The sequence below is a fragment of the Aquarana catesbeiana genome, linkage group LG01 (assembly GCF_042186555.1).
Source record: "Aquarana catesbeiana isolate 2022-GZ linkage group LG01, ASM4218655v1, whole genome shotgun sequence".
Taxonomy (NCBI): domain Eukaryota; kingdom Metazoa; phylum Chordata; class Amphibia; order Anura; family Ranidae; genus Aquarana; species Aquarana catesbeiana.
The window spans coordinates 338,008,607-338,027,190 of NC_133324.1; the positions used below are offsets into that span (position 1 = coordinate 338,008,607).

At 44.3% G+C, this 18,584-nt stretch overlaps 1 protein-coding gene across 1 annotated transcript in view; it reads left to right on the forward strand.

The window, feature by feature from the left end:
* Positions 1-18,584, forward strand: part of LOC141145315 (ubiquitin carboxyl-terminal hydrolase CYLD-like) — a gene marked incomplete in the record, with an annotated part of 61,243 nt that overhangs the window by 6,855 nt on the left and 35,804 nt on the right. The window contains 1 exon segment of the mRNA XM_073631894.1: positions 3,876-4,254. Within this exon segment, the coding sequence (XP_073487995.1) occupies positions 3,876-4,254 (379 nt within the window).

Here is an 18,584-nt window from a genome sequence, read left to right on the forward strand (position 1 = left end):
TTAATGTCACGTGACAGTTTTTTTTTTTTTTTTTGCTATTTTTTGGGTGGGGGGGGGGGGTGAACAATGTATGTGTGTGTGTGTGTTTTTTTTGTTTTTTTTTACAATTTTTATTTTTTACAATAATATTTTTTTATTCTTTATTTTTTTTTTTTTTTAAATCAGCCCTGTTGGGGGGCTTTGGTGAGATATCAGGGGTCTTAACAGACTTCTGATATCTCCCCCTTGAGACAGAGAAAGAGACAGAGGATAGAGATTCCCCAGTCCTTTTCTCAGTCCCTTTCTCTGCAGCGTCAGCTGCACTGAGAATGAATGGAGAGAAGACAGCGGCTCCTCTCCATTCATAAACTGACACATAGTAATCACAGGAGATTACAATGTTTCAGTTATGTGAATGGACAGAGTCAGCTGACTCTATCCATACACGAAGGAAGGAGGGGGAGGACGGAGGAACTGAGGGGGAGAATGGAGGGGACAGATAAGGAGAGAGGAACGGAGGGGGAGTACGGAGGGGGACAGATGAGGAGAGAGGAATGCAGGGGACAGCGGAGAGGCACAGAGGAACGGAGGGGGCACGGAGGAGGATGCAGTGACAGTCAGCTGTGAGCGATCACCGCTGTATGTCACTAAGCAGCTGAAAGCCGGCGGGGGGAGAATCTTGTAACTCCCCCACGCGCTGATCACCGCTGACTCTCAAGGTATCGGGGGAAGCATCGGGAGCATTTGCCCGAGTACAAGTACTTGGGCAAATGCTCGGTATCGGTGCCGATACTAGTATCGGTATCGGGACAACCCTACTCTAAGTAATGAGATTACTAACCCATGCAATCAATCAACACATCATCTGCCATCTGGACTACTGGAAGTTTGTGAAAAGGCTTACAGCTTACTAAGTTAGCAACACTAGGGCACATAACAAATAAGCAAGAGAAAAAACTCACCCAAACTCTTCCGCTATATTGTAAAGTTGGTGTGTAGAGTAGTCGATGCTCTGGCTAATTAAGCTCACAAAAGATCCATAGAAAGTACAGGCCGGCAACTCGACAGCTTCTCCATAGAAAATATTTATTTAAGCATTACAGCAATAACATCATCCAAAAACACTGACGCGTTTCGGCCTTAGGCATCAAAGCAATTTGATGAAGGCCTAAACGCGTCAGATTTTTGGATGATGTTATTGCTGTAATGCTTAAATAAATATTTTCTATGGAGAAGCTTTCAAGTTGCCGGCCTGTACTTTCCACATAACAAATAAAGTGGCCAGACTTAATTGTCCATCACTTTTCTTAGATCTCTACCCTCATAAGTCTCAGTAATCTTAAAGTGGTGGTGTGACTGGCCTCAGGTGATGCACAGAGATTAGACAAATCATTCTACATAAATTGTAGATGTTTATCTGCAGTATTCTCTTCGCTACATCCATTCAAAGTCCAGCATTTTATAAAGCTTGTCTGAGCTGTCAGAAAAAAAGGGGAACGGAGAGCTGAAATTACACTCTGCAGAGCTCAGTGAGGAAATTTTTGAGAGCTGATTGGAGGGAAGGGACTCATCCCCTCCCCTGTCACCTCTTTTCTCTTGGTGTCAGGAAAACTTATCATAAGCAACTCGGGCAGATCGCAATGAAATGAGGCAGCAGACAGAAATTTCATGTAGAAAGATGAAAGCAGCCGTATACAGGAACGAGATGTTTGCTTGGAAGAAATCTTTAGGCTTCTTGTACACTGCTGCTGGTAAACAAAGTTTAGGAGCAGTTGAGCGTTTTTCAGCTGCTCCTGAACGCTCCTCTGTTATCTTATCAGTACATGTACACAGGGTTATTTATAGTTGTTTCCAGGCAGTTGAGTTCAGAAGCATTTTTTGGAAAGCAAAAAAATGCATTCAGAACAGATGTTCAGAGGCATTGGAAACGCCAAATGCCTGTAACAGCCACGTTTTGTTTACAGGTGTTTTTCATTTTTTTACTATTTGCAAAAAAAACCTTCTAAACGCAAACGCAGCATGTAAACACGGCAAAACGGATGTTTTTAAACATTGTTTACTATCTGCCAAGTTAAATCATTCAGGGGAGGTTGTAGAACGTGCCGTGTACATTAAGCCTTATTGCTGATTCCTTCCAAGCAAACATCTTGTTCCTGTGTGCGGCCACTTTCTTCTTTCCACATACTTCAGCAACGGTGGTGAGCCGGGGTGAGCACCTGGAGAGATATTGCACCTCGATGGCCTGAACGGTGCTTGTTTTGTGTTTTAGACAGAAATTACACTTAGAGGTTGATTTACTAAAACTGGAGAGCGCAAAATCTGGTGCAGTTCTGCATAGAAAGCAATCAATCAACTTCTGAATTCAGCTTGTCCAATTAAGCTTTGACAAAAATAAACCATTTTGCACACTCCAGTTTTAGTAAATCAACCCCCCCTTAGTGCTCTGGATAGAGACAAGTGCTCCTAAACAAAGAGCCAGTTTACTTTTGGGGGGTCGGACTGTGGCCATTGGGAGTAGAAATTGTCCTGGCTTCAGCGGGACTCCTTTCACACTGAGGAGCCTTCATAGCGCCTGTAAAGCACCTCACCTGTGTCTCCAGTGTGAAAGCCCGGGGGCTTTCACACTGGAGCGGTGCATTAGCAGGACACTAAAAAAATTCCTGCAAGCAGCATCTTTGGAGAGGTGTATACACCGCTCCTTCACCGCTCCTGCCCATTGAAATGAATGGGCACCGCTGCAGAACCGCCGGAAAAGTGCCGCTGCAGCGGCGATTTGCGGGTTGTTTTAACCCCTTTTTCGGCCACTAGTGGGGGTTAAAACCGCCCCGCTAGCGGCCGAAAACTGCGCTGCTAAAAATGGCGCCGACAGCCCAGACGACGCAATGTGAAAGGGGTCTTAACAATGCACCTTTGGCATTGGGGGGGAGAGAATTAGTGCCCCATCGTTGGTGTCAGTGGGTGAAATGATGCCCCATTGTTGGTATCAGTGGGAGAAATAGTGCCCCATCATTGGTGTCAGTTTGAGGAATAGTGCCCCATCATTGGTGTCAATAGGAGTAACCGTGACCCATTGTTGATGTTAGTAATAGGAATTATGCCCTATTGTTGGTGTCAGGGGGAGGAATAGTGTCTTTTATCAGTGAAAGGGAAAAGTGCCCCAAGGGAATGCGCAGTAAGTACTCAGCTGACGGAACATCACTTCCGTCACCTAATCTGACGGTTCACCTATTCTGACGGAACACAAGCAAAGGGCCACAGTTTGGAGACCACTGCTATAGAGACATGCTTTGTTCATAATTCATATCTGAGGTTTACAACCAATTTAAAATATTCCATCCTAGCCGGTAGCCTTCACTTCCAAGGCCTAGTTAAATGATGCACATGTCCTGGAGTCTTCCTTTCCTCTTGTACCACAATGGGGTTGATTTACTAAGGGCAAAAAGACTGTGCACTTTGCAAAATCCATTGGCACGCTGCAAGTGCAGTTGCTCCAGAGCTTAGTAAATGAGGAGAAACTCTGCTGACTTCCATCATCCAATCATGTGCTAGCAAAAATGCTGTTTTTTTTGCCTTGCCTCATTTACTAAGCTCTGGAGCAACTGCACTTGCAGAGTGCACAGTCTATTTGCCTTTAGTAAATCAACCCCAATGTGTTCTATTAGATGCACAAGTAAATGAGAAGGGTCACCCTTATGTGTTGCAGCCTCCCATTCTTACAACCAAGACCTCTGTCCCAAACATTAGTTTTGGAACGCTCACGCTCATGCTATAATGGTCTTTCTCTGTCATCTGTCGCCCTACATTTTTTTTTTTTTTTTTTTTTTTTCTCTGTGACCTATGTGACCTCATGTGTAAGTCAGTTGTTTGTTTCATATTCTTTTGTTGTCCATTCACAGGGATCTGCAGAGGGAAAGGGCTTCACTGATGGCTCATTCCGTGGACGCAGGTTTTTCCGCTGTAATGAGAATTGCGGAGTCTTTGTTCCAGGAAGTAGGCTGGAGCGGGATTGGGGAAATCACCAAGTTCGGAAACAGAGTGACATGGATGACAAGCCTTCAGGAGAGCAAGATGAATTAGTACACAGACCCAGAACCCACCAGAAGCCACTGACGTTTTTGCCACGGGGAGTTAAGCACCCGAGCCCACCAAGAGCTGTGGAGAAAAGCCGGGAGGTTCAGAGAGCTGATGAGAGAGACAGAGAAGGACCAAAAGCCAGTGAGAATAAGCATGAGGCTCCAAGAGTTGTTGAGAAAGACAGAGAGATGCCTAAGGGTGGTGAGATGTAATTTTTATATATACTGTATATACGTCTAGTATTTTCCTTGTATGTCTTTTTCTGTCAACTATTTTCATAATCGATTTGTTGGTCAGCCAACTCTTTGTTTACATACCAGAAAATACAATGCAGCACACATATAGCTTAGAACACTATTCATACATGTCACTATGCACAGTGCGGCACACATAAAGCTCAGTACGCCATCCATACATGTTAGTAAGTGCCTGAGAACTTGTGAATTTGTGAGGAGCAATACCTCACACACATGTAGTCCTGGGCAGGAGAAGAAAGTGAGTGATTTTAAAGCCAGAAGTTTTTTACCTTGCTATAGGGGCACTCTATACTATACTTTGCAGCTTGCTATAGGGGCGTTCTGAAGGCAGGAGAGGCCAGAAGCGCCAGTGGGGGACCCCAGAAGATGAGAATTAGGGCTGCTCTGTGCAAACCCATTGCATAGCAGTAAGTATGACAAGTTTGTTTAAAAAAAAAAAAAAAAAAACGTTTACAATCACTTTAAGGGCTCTGTGAAGGGAAAATCAGCATCTAGAGGCTGGTAGACTGGAGGTAATATAAGGCATTGCAATTACTTTTAAAATACAAGTTTACCAGCATATAAGGCATTGCAGTTACTTTTAAAATACAAGTTTACCAGCATTGTGCATTATATTTAAAATGATTATTTCCATGCAAAAAAGTCTCAGCCTTTAGTACTACTTTACTATAAAAGATTTATATTTCCCCCTCCACCCTGCATAAAGCTTTATGTCTGACTCCTAGTTAACATACCCTGTATATCCTACTTCTGGGTATATTTATTATTATATATTATCTCTATAATAAACTATAACTAATAACACTGCACATATGTAATTGGACCCTTTTTTACCATATAGACACAGGCTTTCTTTTTCAGTACTGCAGTGGATTACAGTTCAGCGAGAGTATTAGGGCTGCATAATTTCCATCCCCATGGATTGCAGAATGGCCATGTTCGGGCTGGAAAAAACTGCTTAAAGTGGTTGTAAGCCCTTACATATACTCAAGTGACTAGCCTTGGATGATACACGTAGATTAAGCAAATTCTCCTAAATAAGTTGTAGCTATTTATCTGCAGTCATCTCTTCTCTACATGCTGTTAAAGTCTAATATTTACACTGTTTCTCTGAGCTTCCAGGGGTGGGGGGATCTGATGTCAATCACACAATGCACAACTCAGAGAGAACTGAGTGTAATTTGAGACCTGAGTGGAGGGAATAGACATCTCTGCTCTGACCCCCCACTCCCCCACAAACACCATCTCTTAGTGAAACATGCACAGCTTAGACTGTCAATCACCTGATATGTGCTAGAGCTCCACTCCCTATCTCCCTAAATCACTTGGAGTCCTCGACCTGCCAGAAATGACTCCTGCAGATAACAGAGGAGCAAGGCTGCAAACAGAAATCACACTTAGTGCTTTAGTTTGGGGCAAGTGCACACTATAGAAAGATATATGCTTTGTTCATGTCAGATGTTTACAACCACTTTAAAGTGACACTAAACTTTCTCTTTCTGTATGTGGATGATGGCACTGTAATTTATTTTGTTAAAAAAAAAAAAAAAATCTAAGTACATTCTCCAAATCGATATACAGCTGTCACACGACTCAGCTCTTTCCCAGCCTGTCTGCAGGGAAACATAAGCATGAGAATCTTCTGGTCCTCTGCTGCTGGTCACATGTTGCAAAAAGAAAAAAAAAAAAAAAAAAACAGCCTTTGGGATAAAGCATAAAAATAATATCAATAAACTGTCATTGCCATACAAATCTATATTTGAAAACAATTCTTTATCATTTTTTGGCAATATCATGGTGTGGGCGGATTTCTGCCAGTCGCAGGCTGTGTCATGCCCCTCCAGGCTGTATCTTAGAATAACTGGGCGGTGAAGCCTCCATCAATCAAGATGTAATATCCCACCCCCATTGTGTTTTAGCTGGTTAGTGGGCATGGGGGAGGAGGAGGGAGGAAGTGGGCTGTCACTTACCACTGTGTATACTCTATACTCTATAGTCACATGGGCTGCTCAAATGTGATAGAGAGGAAATGCTCAGCATGGAAACTTTCTGAAAACTGAGCATGTGCAGAGCTGCCAATACTGCTCTGCAAAATCTCCAACTGCATTGAGGCACGACCAAAAGGGGGAGACAGAGTACAGCAGGATCAACCAGGTTTTTTGCCTAATACAGAAAAGGAATCTCACCGTGGCTGAACAGCATGTAATACAGCATTAATTGATAGTGTTTAATGATGTGGGTTTAATGAAATTTTAATACTGCTTGTTTTTGCTTAATACATTTTTGTCAGTAAAGACAGCCTGAAACTCTGCAATGAACCTAGTCCATGAGGACTGAAGATATTCAGCCCTTTAACATGCTAATTAGCACAAACATGGTTTGATTGCTAGATGAAGAAGATGAGACAGCAGTTCAGACAAAAAATGTCTTCTCTCTTCTCAGAAAAATCAAAACATTTCTCCTCCTAAAAAAAAAAAAAAAAAAAAAAAATGTGATAGCAAAACACTCATTCAGGATTGCCAAATTTTGACAAATCTTGCTGAATGCCAGCCAGAAAAAACAGCTTTGGTAATCTGTTGCCATCTTTTTTCATATGTGTGCTTGCAGCACTTAAACCAAACAAATCGACAAAATGTAAGAAAAAAACAAAAACAATGTTGCGCACACAAAAGTTTACTGTCATGTCTGTTTCCTTTTGTTCTAGCCTTCCTGCAAACTCCATGAATTATGTTTTTGATACTACCAGATGTGTCCCATTTGTGTCTCCTCCTTTTTGATAGGGTGACAATGCTAGCCTGATAACTTAGAAATCACGGCCGCATTGTCATTTGCTTGTTGGCTGTTTGCATGGACTACAGTTCGATGTGTCAACACAGATGGGATGGTGTACATGATCAGCCAATCACAAGTACCTTTTTTCATAGGGTACGGTGGGAATAAGATTAATAATTTATTCTGCCACCTGCACATTTTTTACTTGTAGGGCGAAAGATTATTGGACATTGAACAATGCGCTTTAGAGATGTTCAGAGAGGCAAGTACATTTTTTTTTTTTTTTAATTAGAATTTGCTGTAAATTTCTTTATGCTTTCTCTTGCCAAGGTAATTTAAAAAAATCATGATGAGATTATAGATGTACTTAAAGATGATTTTTACATAGTTACATTGGTCCAGCTTGGCTGATCCCTCTTGAAGCTGGAAATCACTATAGTAGACACTGCTACTCCAGTGATCTCCACTTGCCGGGTCCCGTACCTAGTGGCTTCCTTACTGAATTGTGAACACAGAAGCTCACTCACTCGGCATGGGTGCAATTCACAGAACACTTTGCATCGTCTCAGTGAGTACAGAGCGTTCTGTGATTGGATGAGGTGGAGATTGTGACATCACCGCCCCACCTATCCACTTCATGCAATCAGAGAATGCTTTTCATGCAAAGCTATCTCTGACTGGAGCCAGTGCCAAGTTGGCAATCTCCTGTGTTCACAGTGTAGTAGGGCAGCCACTCGGCACGGGATTGGAGGAAAGCGGAGACTGACAATAGTGGGGTCTATCTTCTGCTTATAGAATGTGGCAAATGTATTCAACTCATGAGAGTTGTTGACCAAAACTGCAGCAATTCTTGCACATTTAACAGTTTACATATGGTATGTGCTAGAGCTGCACGATTCTGGGGAAAAATGAGAATCACAATTTTTTGCTTAGAATAAAGATCAGGATTCTCGTGGCATAACATCATCTTTCACATTATACAAAAAAATTGGGCTAACTTTTTTTTAACATAAAGTTTATTTATTTTGAACAGAACAATGACATGAATTAGAATTCAGCAGAATATTAGCCGTCAACAGTTCAGTGTATACAATTTAATCAATGGCTTATAGTTTAGTGAGAAGTCTTATACCAATTAAAATGTAGTCCAATAACAAATAACAATACAACAGAGAAAGTAGTGAGTGTAGCATATTGCCCAGAGGGTATTGGGTGGGGGGTTTGATTCCTCACGGGTTTGTATTACTGAAATTCTGTACTCAATTATAAGATGTAATACAACGAGTGCACATATGGATGTAAGCCCAAAGAAATAGGGACCTGTATAGTTACCATGCTTCAGCTGCAGTATATATTAGTGCTGGGGGGAAGCCGAATCCATCATAATGGTATTAAGTAGGATCTCCTATAATGTCCTTATTGCTATTCCAAGGCTAGGTTCCTTTCCCGAGTCCACGCCGCCCATATTTTTTCGAATTTCTTGGGGCAGTTACGTCCTAGGTATGTTAATTTGTAGAGTGACAGGGCCGCGTCTACCAGGGCTCTCCATTGTTGTAGCGAAGGGGGAACGGGGTCGTTCCATTTGAGAAGGATCGTTTTCCTCGCATAAAAGGCTGTATGAAATACAAACTTCTTTTTAGCCTGTGTTGTCTCTAGTGTATCTACAATACCTAGTAGTAGTGGGAATGGGTCACAAGGGACTTTGAGTTTACCTATAGAGTTGATCTCAGTCACTACCCCCTTCCAAAAGGTTTGGAGGTGTTGGCAGGACCATATAACGTGAAAGAACGAACCCCTCTCTGAGGTACATTTAGGGCATAGAGGGCTCCTGTAAGGGTATATCTCGGCCAGGCACTCTGGCGAGTAGTAGGCATGATGAATGAATCTAAGTTGGGTGAACCTATCCCTCACAGATGTCATGAGAGGAAGGTATTGCTGAATACCCCCCTCCCAATCGTCATCCGCAAGTCTGGGTATGTCCGCCTGCCATTTCAAGAACAGTCGGGTAACCACAGAGGTATTCAGAACTTTAAATTCGGCATAAAGGACCGACAGTTGTTTTATGCTCTCAACACTACTGACCTCCAGCGTAATAGGTTGGGGGAATTGTGTCCGATAAGCATGTCGGAGCTGGAGGTACCTGAAGAACATGTGATTGGGAAGCCCTCGCTCATCCTTTAAGTCGTCAAACGATCTTAGCCCACTCGACAAAACAATGTCCGCTAGTGTTCTAATACTATATCGGGCCCATATTACAGGGTCCGGGATGGATCGGAAGTGGGGTGGTCTCTGGTTTCCCCATAGTGGGGTATGTGGGGACCAGCTGTCCGCTCTCCCAACCTTAGCCTTTATCGTGTCTCAGACCCGCAACATGACACGCATTGATGGGGTAATGTTTGGGTTAGATTTGGGACCCCTGTGTATTAGATTTCGGAGTAGGAGCCCAGCAGTCCAATGTGGCCGCAGGGTTAGCCGGTTCCTCAGACAGCCACCATCTGACCGTTACAAGGACAGCTGCCCAATAGTATTTAATAAAGCAGGGCATCGCTAGACCCCCAAAATTAATTGGGAGCTGTAGAGTAGTCTGTGCTATCCTGGGGGTACCTCCATTCCATACAAATGAGATAAGCAGGCTGTTTAGTTTCTGGAAAAACATCTGTGGAATGGGGACCGGGGTCTGTCTGAACAAATAGATAAATTTGGGAAGTACAGACATTTTAACCAGATTAACCCTTCCAACAAGGGTAAGGGGCAGGGCGTTCCAGGCTGAGCATTTCCGAGTCAGGGAAGACATTACCGGATCTAAGTTAAGTGGGATAAATTGACCCAAATCTCTATGAATGATTATCCCCAGGTATTTAAATTGGGATACTATTTGCAGCGGGGTGTCTGTTGGAATTCCACTATCAGAAGGATGCAAGGCGAATAAGACAGATTTCCCCTAGTTAATGCGGACCCCTGAATATCTACCAAATGTGTTTATAAGTGAGAGGGCCTCCGTCAGTGAGGTGGCAGCGTTCCTAAGGTACAGAGGGGTGTCGTCGGTATATAGGGAGATCTTCTCCTCCTACATGACCTATGGAGATGCCACCGACCGCAGGTGCGGAACGTAACAGGATCGCCATTGGCTCTACAGCCAGCGCAAAAAGGGCCGGGGAGAGCGGGCACCCCTGCCTTGTTCCTCTGTGAAGGGAGGGGAGAGGGTCGACCCGGTGCGTACTCTAGCACTGGGGGAGTCATATAGGGCTTTTACCCGGTATATAAATTTAGGGCCAAAGCGGAGCAGGACCTCCCACAGATAGACCCATTCAACAGAGTCAAATGCTTTTTCAGCATCCAGGGAGGCCACCGTGTCCGCGGGGGCATTTATTTATCAGAACCCAAGACTGTGTACAGCCTCCGCAGGTTTATATCTGTACCCTTGCCTGGCATAAAGCCAGTCTGGGCTTCATGGACCAGAGTAAGGATAACTTCATTCAGTCTCCTCGCCAAGATCTTAGCAAGAATCTTGGCGTCTGCATTGATCATATAGGTCGGTAGGATGAGCACAGCTCAGGGTCCTTGCCCGATTTAGGTATAACTACATAACCGCCTCTGCCATAGAGGCTGGGACTTCCCTTCCTTCAGAGTTTTAACTACCATCTCGTGAAGTTTGGGTGTCGATTTATCACTGTACTGCCTGTAGAATTCCGAGGGGATCCCGTCTACACCCGTCTACATAGCTTGCTGGACCTCCTCAACCGTTATGAAACCATTAAGGCGTTCACATGCTGTGTCAGAAAGTTTGGGGAGGTTGATCTGGTCCAGGAAGGCGTTTAATTCCTCCCTAGAATAGTCAATCCTGAAAGAATATAGGTCACTGTAGTCAGAGGCGAATCGGGCATTTATGGCAAGGGGGTCAACCAGTAGTACATTGTCCGCATCGTAAATGTGGGCAATAATTGAGGGTGTTTGTTGCTCCTTTTGCCAACCAGGCCAGGAGCCGACCATTCCCACCCCCCGCTCAAAAATGCGCTGCGACTGTGCCAGGTGTTGTTTTTTTGCCTTGGACACCCTAAGAAGCATCAGTTCACAATATGCCGCCTGCATGTCGAGAGAGGTGACTGGGTTTTGGGATATCACATATTGGGACTCTAGATTCTGAGCTGCAGTTTCGACCTCTGCAAGAGTGACATATGCGTTCTGCCTGACTTTGGAGATAGAGGATCGCTTCATTTTGTCGTTAAGTCCCCGGACGTTCTAGGAGATCAGCCGCATGTGAGCCATGGGGATCTATGCACTATGTAAACGTCAGGGGAGCATATCGCTAGTGGACCCAAGGAGAGGTGCGCAAAATTCGCTGCACATGCAGTCCTACATAAGACCTGCTTTCTCCATAACGATATTTTGAGCTGTAGACGGGTGAACCGCCAGAGAGAAGTACCGCAAAAAAACATATTTCAACACAAACATGAGAATGTAAAAAAATCCCCACCCTGCACAAACGTTGGAGAACTCAGAGTGCCCAATCCCACAACCATAACTTAGCTCAACCGGAGCAGTTTAGGTGTATCTCCTATGGGGGGCAAGGAGAAAGCTGAAGGCAACCCGGGGGGGGGGGGGGCGCTAAGGCAGTGTTTCTGCAGTCAATGCAAGCCTTAAGCAGCTGTCCCCAACCTGGATGTCAAGAACAGAAATCAGCAAATGTATATCATTGAGTGAGGTCTCTTGGCGCAAGCCAAGGACACATACTTGTGAGGCATAACAAAGTGTAAGCATTATTCTCCCCATCACTTGTACCATCCCACCCCTTAATAGGCAGCTGTACTATGTTGCCCCCACCTCCCCAGCGCACTGCAGCCCCCCCATGTCACATGTCACCACCGCACCCCCCCCCCCCCCCCATGAATAGTCTTCCCGGTTCGGCGACCGCATTAGTACCGATCAACAGTTCCGGAAGGAGATGGAGGGTAGGGAGGATTGTAAGCAGTCCTAGTGAAATCCTCCTCATGCAGCCTGGGGGGGTGGACAGAGTGTCCACGGCAGTTCAGCAGAGCCAAGCAGCACCGTGAGGGGGGGGCACAGGCACTCCAAGTCAGGCAGAGGTACATGCTATTAGAGGGAGTGGAGGTCGTGCTAGAAACATGGAAGGCACAGCAACATTTTGCATGCCAAGATGGCATAAGTCCCTGCCAGGCTTAATGGCGGGATAGTATAGGGGATAAGGTGGCACAGCAACAGGGAGAGAAACAAGGAACATTAAGTATACAGTTACCAAGGTCTAGGCAAAGTGTCCAGCCAGTGGGAGGCCTCCTCCGGCAAGGTAAAGTATTGTGTAGATTCTCCATCCACTACCCGGAGGCGAGCAGGAAACAGCATGCTATACTTCATATTTTTTTGCACGTAGCTGGGCCTTCACGTGGTCAAAGGTTCTGCGGAGCCTTTGGGTCTCGATCGAGCAATCCGGAAAAAGCATAAAGGCGTGTGTTGTCGTGGCGGAGCTCGGCGACCTTCCATGCCTCCCGAAGCACCAAATCCCGATCCCGGAAATTTATTAAGCGGAAAATGAAGGTGCGTGGGGGTGCCCCAGGTGGTCCCCTCACAGGGGGCATCCTGTGGGCTCGTTCCACTGCTTAGTGGGGAGAGAACACGGCATCAGGCAGGAGAGTGCGGAGTAGATGTTCCATAAAGGCCACTGGGTCTTGTCCCTCAGATCCCTCAGGGAGACCCACGACCTGCAAGTTGTTCCGTCTGCTCCTGTTTTCGCTGTCCTCCGCTCTGGATTCCAGCGCCTTCACTCGTACCTGTAGTGTGTGGAGAGAGGCATGGTGTTCTCTGACGGAGTCTTCAGAGTCTCCCACGCGGCGCTCAACCTCCCCCAGCCTGTCTCGGAATTTGTCCATGTTCCGGCGCATTAATCCAAAATCCGTTTTGGAGAGTATCGATGGTGTAGACAATAGCATAGCCAATATAAAATTGCACATGATAGAAGTAACATTGGTAGATGTAGATATCATACGGTATGCACAGGCATCAAATAACCCGACGTGTTTTGCGAGACGTAGCTCGCTTCTTTAGGGGTGGATGCATGTGTAATGTAGCAATCTGCAGAGCCAAAGTGCCAAATTGCTGAATCCCAAAAGACAGCAGCGACTGATGTATGGCATGGGAGCTGAGGGAGAGAGACCAGCCGCAACCACCATCAGGTGACAGACGGAAGGCAGACATGGTGTAAGTGGGAGTGTGTAATTCTAAGGGTCTCAGATTGTCCATTTGTAAATGTCAGCTAATCAAAGGATAGAACGGACATTGAGGCCCAAGGTCTGCCTTCCGTCTGTCCCTTGGTGGTGGTTGCGGTTGGTCTCTCCCCCTCAGCTCCCATGCCATACATCAGTCACTGTTGCCTTTTGGGATTCAGCAATTTGGGACTTTGATACATCACACTTGCATCCACCCCTAAAGAAGCAAGCTACGTCTCACGAAACGTGTCGGATTATTTAATGCCTGTGCATACCATGATATCTACATGGATCAATGTTACTTCTATCATGTGCAATTTTTTTGTTGGCTATGCTATTGTCTACACCATTCATGTATGTATATTACTGCTTGATTAAATGGTATTCCTATATTTACTTTTGTTATTCAGTGGCTAACTGTGCTCACCTCACTCAAAATCCAAGGGCTATGCTCTGTGTATTTGCTATGTATAGGGATGGAGGTGTGTCACTGGTGACACCAGACCTTTCCTCTTATCTGTACCGCTGTTATAGCAGTACTTTGGCGCCGCTATTCAGGAGGGAGGGGGGTGCTTTTAACCCCCTAGAAAGGGTTAAAAGCACCCGTGTAACACCACTGCCGAAGTGCTTTGCAGGCGCTTCAGCAGCGCTGCCCATGCATTCCAATGGGCATGGGTGGTGGAGGAGCAGTGTATACACCGCTCGCCACCTGCCCAAAGATGCTGCTTGCAGGACTTTTTCTAACGTCCTGCAAGTGCACAGCCTCAGTGTGAAAGTACTCAGGCTTTCACACTGGGACTGCAGATGAGGCATTTTTCAGGCGCTTTACAGGCACAATTTTTAGTGCTAAAGCGCCTGAAAAACGCCCCACTGTGAAAGGGGTCTAAGTCTTTAAGTGGTTATATTTCCCTCATTTACAAACCAAAGTTCATTCCTATTGATCTAAAGAACAAAACCTTACAATGTTTATAGTTGGCTCAGCTGCCGAGGAATGTTATGAAACTTGGCAGACTGGCTTTTTTTTTTTTTTTTTTTTTTTGACAGCTGTGGGCTTGAGCAGAGAACTCTGCATAGAATCTGGAAAATGATTTGTTAAGATCACGAGGGGGGAAGAATCATGATCTCAATTCTTAACGATTAATCGTGCAGCTCTAGTATGTGCCTATAAATGGCATATTCACTTCATCTTTAGGTATGTACAATGTATTGTGACCTTGTTTTGATGCACAGACAGGCCTACAAAAGACCCATTTAAAAATAGAGTGCCATTGGGCCTCTGCTCTTGTTCCTTGCTCATCAGCCCTCTGTTAACATAAATATTCTCTAGCTGGCTAAGTACTACCGAGACTAAGGATAACATCATCCCTCGTATACTTGCATACTTAAAAATCCTTGTGACAATGTGGTAATCAGCCATTGATTCAGATAGCATGAATTATGAACTGATTAGCATCATCTTCTCTGTATCCTGATTGTAATCTGAATTTTAAAATGCATTCATTATCCACCTTTTTTGTGTTAAATAGTTACAAGAGCAAAAAACTGTACTTGAAATAGAGAAATAAATTAAAGCTTTCGTAGTATATACTGACGTAACACTGACATAGGAGCCAACATAAGGGGCTAGGTAATGCTATTTGGTTAGAAGGGCTGAACCATTTATCACCCAAGACAGATGTTCAAATGAACTCACTACCAAATCTTTCCACCACACTGTTTTAAGGATATCCTGGCCACAGGATATGCTTTGCCACATACAACCAGGTATTTACATAGTGGAGTTTATGTTATTTAAAGCACAAGTTCAGCTTTTTTCTTGGAAAGAATGTGGTGTCACAAGAACAGGAAACAAGCTGATGTTTTTTTCACAGGGGGATCACAGACCGTAACAAAAACGTGGCAGTTTATTAAAACAAAGAATTGTTAATGCAAAAAGTTTAATGTATCCACTGTGAAAAGAATTTGAGTTATTATTGCAATGGTTACCATAAGAACCCTGTCACCAAACCATTCATTTCAACACAAATCTTCCCAGAAAATTAGAGATGTATTTTATGCATGGTATTTGCCCTTTTTAAAAGGTTCCCTTGTGTAGACATCCAAAAGCCCTAAGACTACTAGAGCTCATGTCAGCAGATTCACTCAATTGATGCACTATAGCGGCCACTATAGCAGCCATTCTCAACCAGGGTTTCATGGAACCTTAGGGCTCCTCCAGAGGTGGCTAGGGTTTCCATGAGCTGTGGCTAACTGTGATGGTGCCTGCCATGTCTACCCCAACGCAGCTGGTCAGACACTATAGCTGGCTACTGCGTTTCTTCACCTATAGCAGCCCTCTTTCCCATAAGGCAAGCAGGCCTACCGGTACTCGGTTGTCCCCAGGACTTATACACAATGCTATATTGCCTAGCCACCAAGTCAGGGCAGATGCGAACTGAGCAAAGCAAACAGATAATTGCGGTTAGCAGACAGATAGCTTGGTTCAAACAGATAGCGGGGTTCTACAACCGTTCGGGTAAAAGGCAGGCTAAGTTCAGGGAATAGTCCAAAATCCGGTCCGAGATCATATACTGGGAAATCCAATCTAGCAGGGCAGTCAGAGAGCTTGATCAGGAACAACACACATATCACTGTCTATCACAAGCACCCAAATGAGGTTTTAGCTGGCTTATAACAGGCTTGGTCTCTACCCAGAGACTGACCACATCAATCACCCTGCAGATGGACAGACAGACAAGGAGAGTGCCATAGCCAAAACCCCGGATGCCGGAATGAGGAGCACTAGATGCTCCTGACAGTGCCTACATAGTTCCAGGTCCAACACCTTGGCAGTGCCAGAGGCATGACTATAAGCGTGGCATTCTGACCACCACTGTTCTTCCCACTGACCACCACCATTGTAAGGGGCATTTTCCCAATGACTGCCACTGAGCTAATCTTAGATGGTGTTCCTCGAGACCTGAAAATGATTGTTCATTTGGTATAAAAAGGTTGAGAGAGACTGTTCTATAGTATTCCCCTTTGGCTTTTCCCCCAGATGATACATAATAGCTTATGCTGGGAGGTGAGGGGCGAGGCAGTTGAGCCAGCACAGATGGTAATTAGACACTCCCAGAAGAGGAGAACGCTTTGATGTGCAAGGAGGGGGGCTCTGTTATAGAATTGACTTATCCTGGAGTAGTCAAATTTGCTAGCAAGTTCAGAGACACATTGCAAGTGAAAACAATTCTTTATGGAAAAAAGAAATACTGAAAATAACTATTTTAAACTATTTTCCTGTGCTTTTTACTTGTAAGTTTTAAAGCAGGACTTCAGTCATTTTTTCATCTATTAACCACTTCAATACCAGGCACTTATGCACCTTCCCGCCCAGACCAATTTTCAGCTTTCAGCGCTCTCACACTTTGAATGACAAATACTCAGTCATGCTACACTGTATCCAAACAAAATGTTTATCATTTTATTCTCACAAATAGAGCTTTCTTTTGGTGGTATTTAATCACCACTGTTTTTTTCATTTTTTGCGATATAAGGAAAAAAACAGCGAAAATTTTGAAAAAAACATACTTTTTTTTAGTTTCTATTGTAAAATTTTGCAAACAAGTCATTTTTCTTCATAAATTTGTGCCAAAATGTATACTGCTACATATCTTTGGTAAAAATAACCCAAATTAATGTATATTATTTGGTCTTTGTGAAAGTTAGAGAGTCTACAAACTATGGTGCCAATCACTGAAAATTGATCACAACTGATGTACTATCTCACCTGAAAGCCTATCTCATTTCTTGAGACACTAACAAGCCAGGAAAGTACAAATACCCCCCAAATGACCCCTTTTTGGAAAGTAGACAGTCCAATGTATTTACTAAGAGGCATGGTGAGTTTTTTGAAGCTGTAATTTTTTCCCACAATTCTTGGGAAAATTAAGATATTTTTTTTTTTTTTTTTTACACAAACTGGTCATATTAACAGGTTATTTCTCTCACACAGCATATGCATAATTGCAACTACACCCCAAAATACATTCTGCTACTCCTCCTGAGTATAGCGATACCACATGTGTGAGACTTTTACACAGCCTGGCCACATACAAAGGGCCAACACTGAAGTAGCACTTTCAGGCGTTCTACAAGCATAAATTGCACATATCCTTTCTCAACCACCTATTACACTTTTGAAGGCGCTGGAGCACCAGGACAATTGAATTGTCCACAAAATGACCCCATTTTGGAAAGCACAACCCCAACGTATAATCTATGAGGCATAATGAGTCTTTTGAACGGTTCATTTTTTTCCAGAAGTTTTTGGAAAATGTGGAAAAAAAATGAAAATGCTTTTTTTTTTACACAAAGTTGTCCATTTAGAAGATATTTCTAACACATAGCATGTACATAGCAAAAATGACACCCCAAAATACATTCTGCTACTCCTCCTGAGTATGGCGATACCACATGTTTGAGACTTTTACACAGCCTGGCCACATGCAGAGGCCCAAAATCCAAGTAGCACCTCCAGGCATTCTAGCAGCATTAATTACACATATCATTTTCTGACTACCGATCATTTTGCAGACCCTTCATATTTCTAACACATAGCAGGTACATACCAAATAACAAAAGATTACCTGTGGTTTTAGAAGTGCAGTGGTCCACAGAGGAGAGCATCGGTCCAGGCAGCAGGCAGGAATGAGGTCAGCGACAGCAAAAGCAATCATCCAGGCAGCAGGCAGGAATACTGTCCATAGTTCATACAGGCAGAGATACTGTCAGCACAGCCAGAGCACAGCCAGAGCACAGCCAGAGCACAGGTCCAGGTAGCAGGCAGAGGTGTCCCGGCAGAAATACTGTCCAAAGTCAGTAGAGGCAGCAGGCAGATATATGGTCAACACAGCCAAAGTATTGGTCCAAACAGCAGGAAGAAACATGGTCCATAATGTCATGGGTCTTTACAGGCAGCAATATGGTCAGCACAGCCAAAGTATTGGTCCAGGCAGTAGAAAGGACCATCAAGCTTAGGGCCATGGGGACAGGGGTAGAGGCTTCTCCCACCCAAATCGCTTTAAGGCCTCCGGGCAACCAGACCCCGTTCTGGGAGCACAGAAAACAAAAAACTGGTTTTCTCTACTCAGAACGCTATTCTGAAGCCCCTCACATATGTGAGACCCCTGTCTAAAGTAGATGGCCAAAAGATCAGTCCAAGTGGCAGGCAAAAACATGGTCGATTAACAGGCCAAGGTCGGTACACGTGGAAGTCAGAAACGTGGTTTAAATCGGCAGGCAGAGG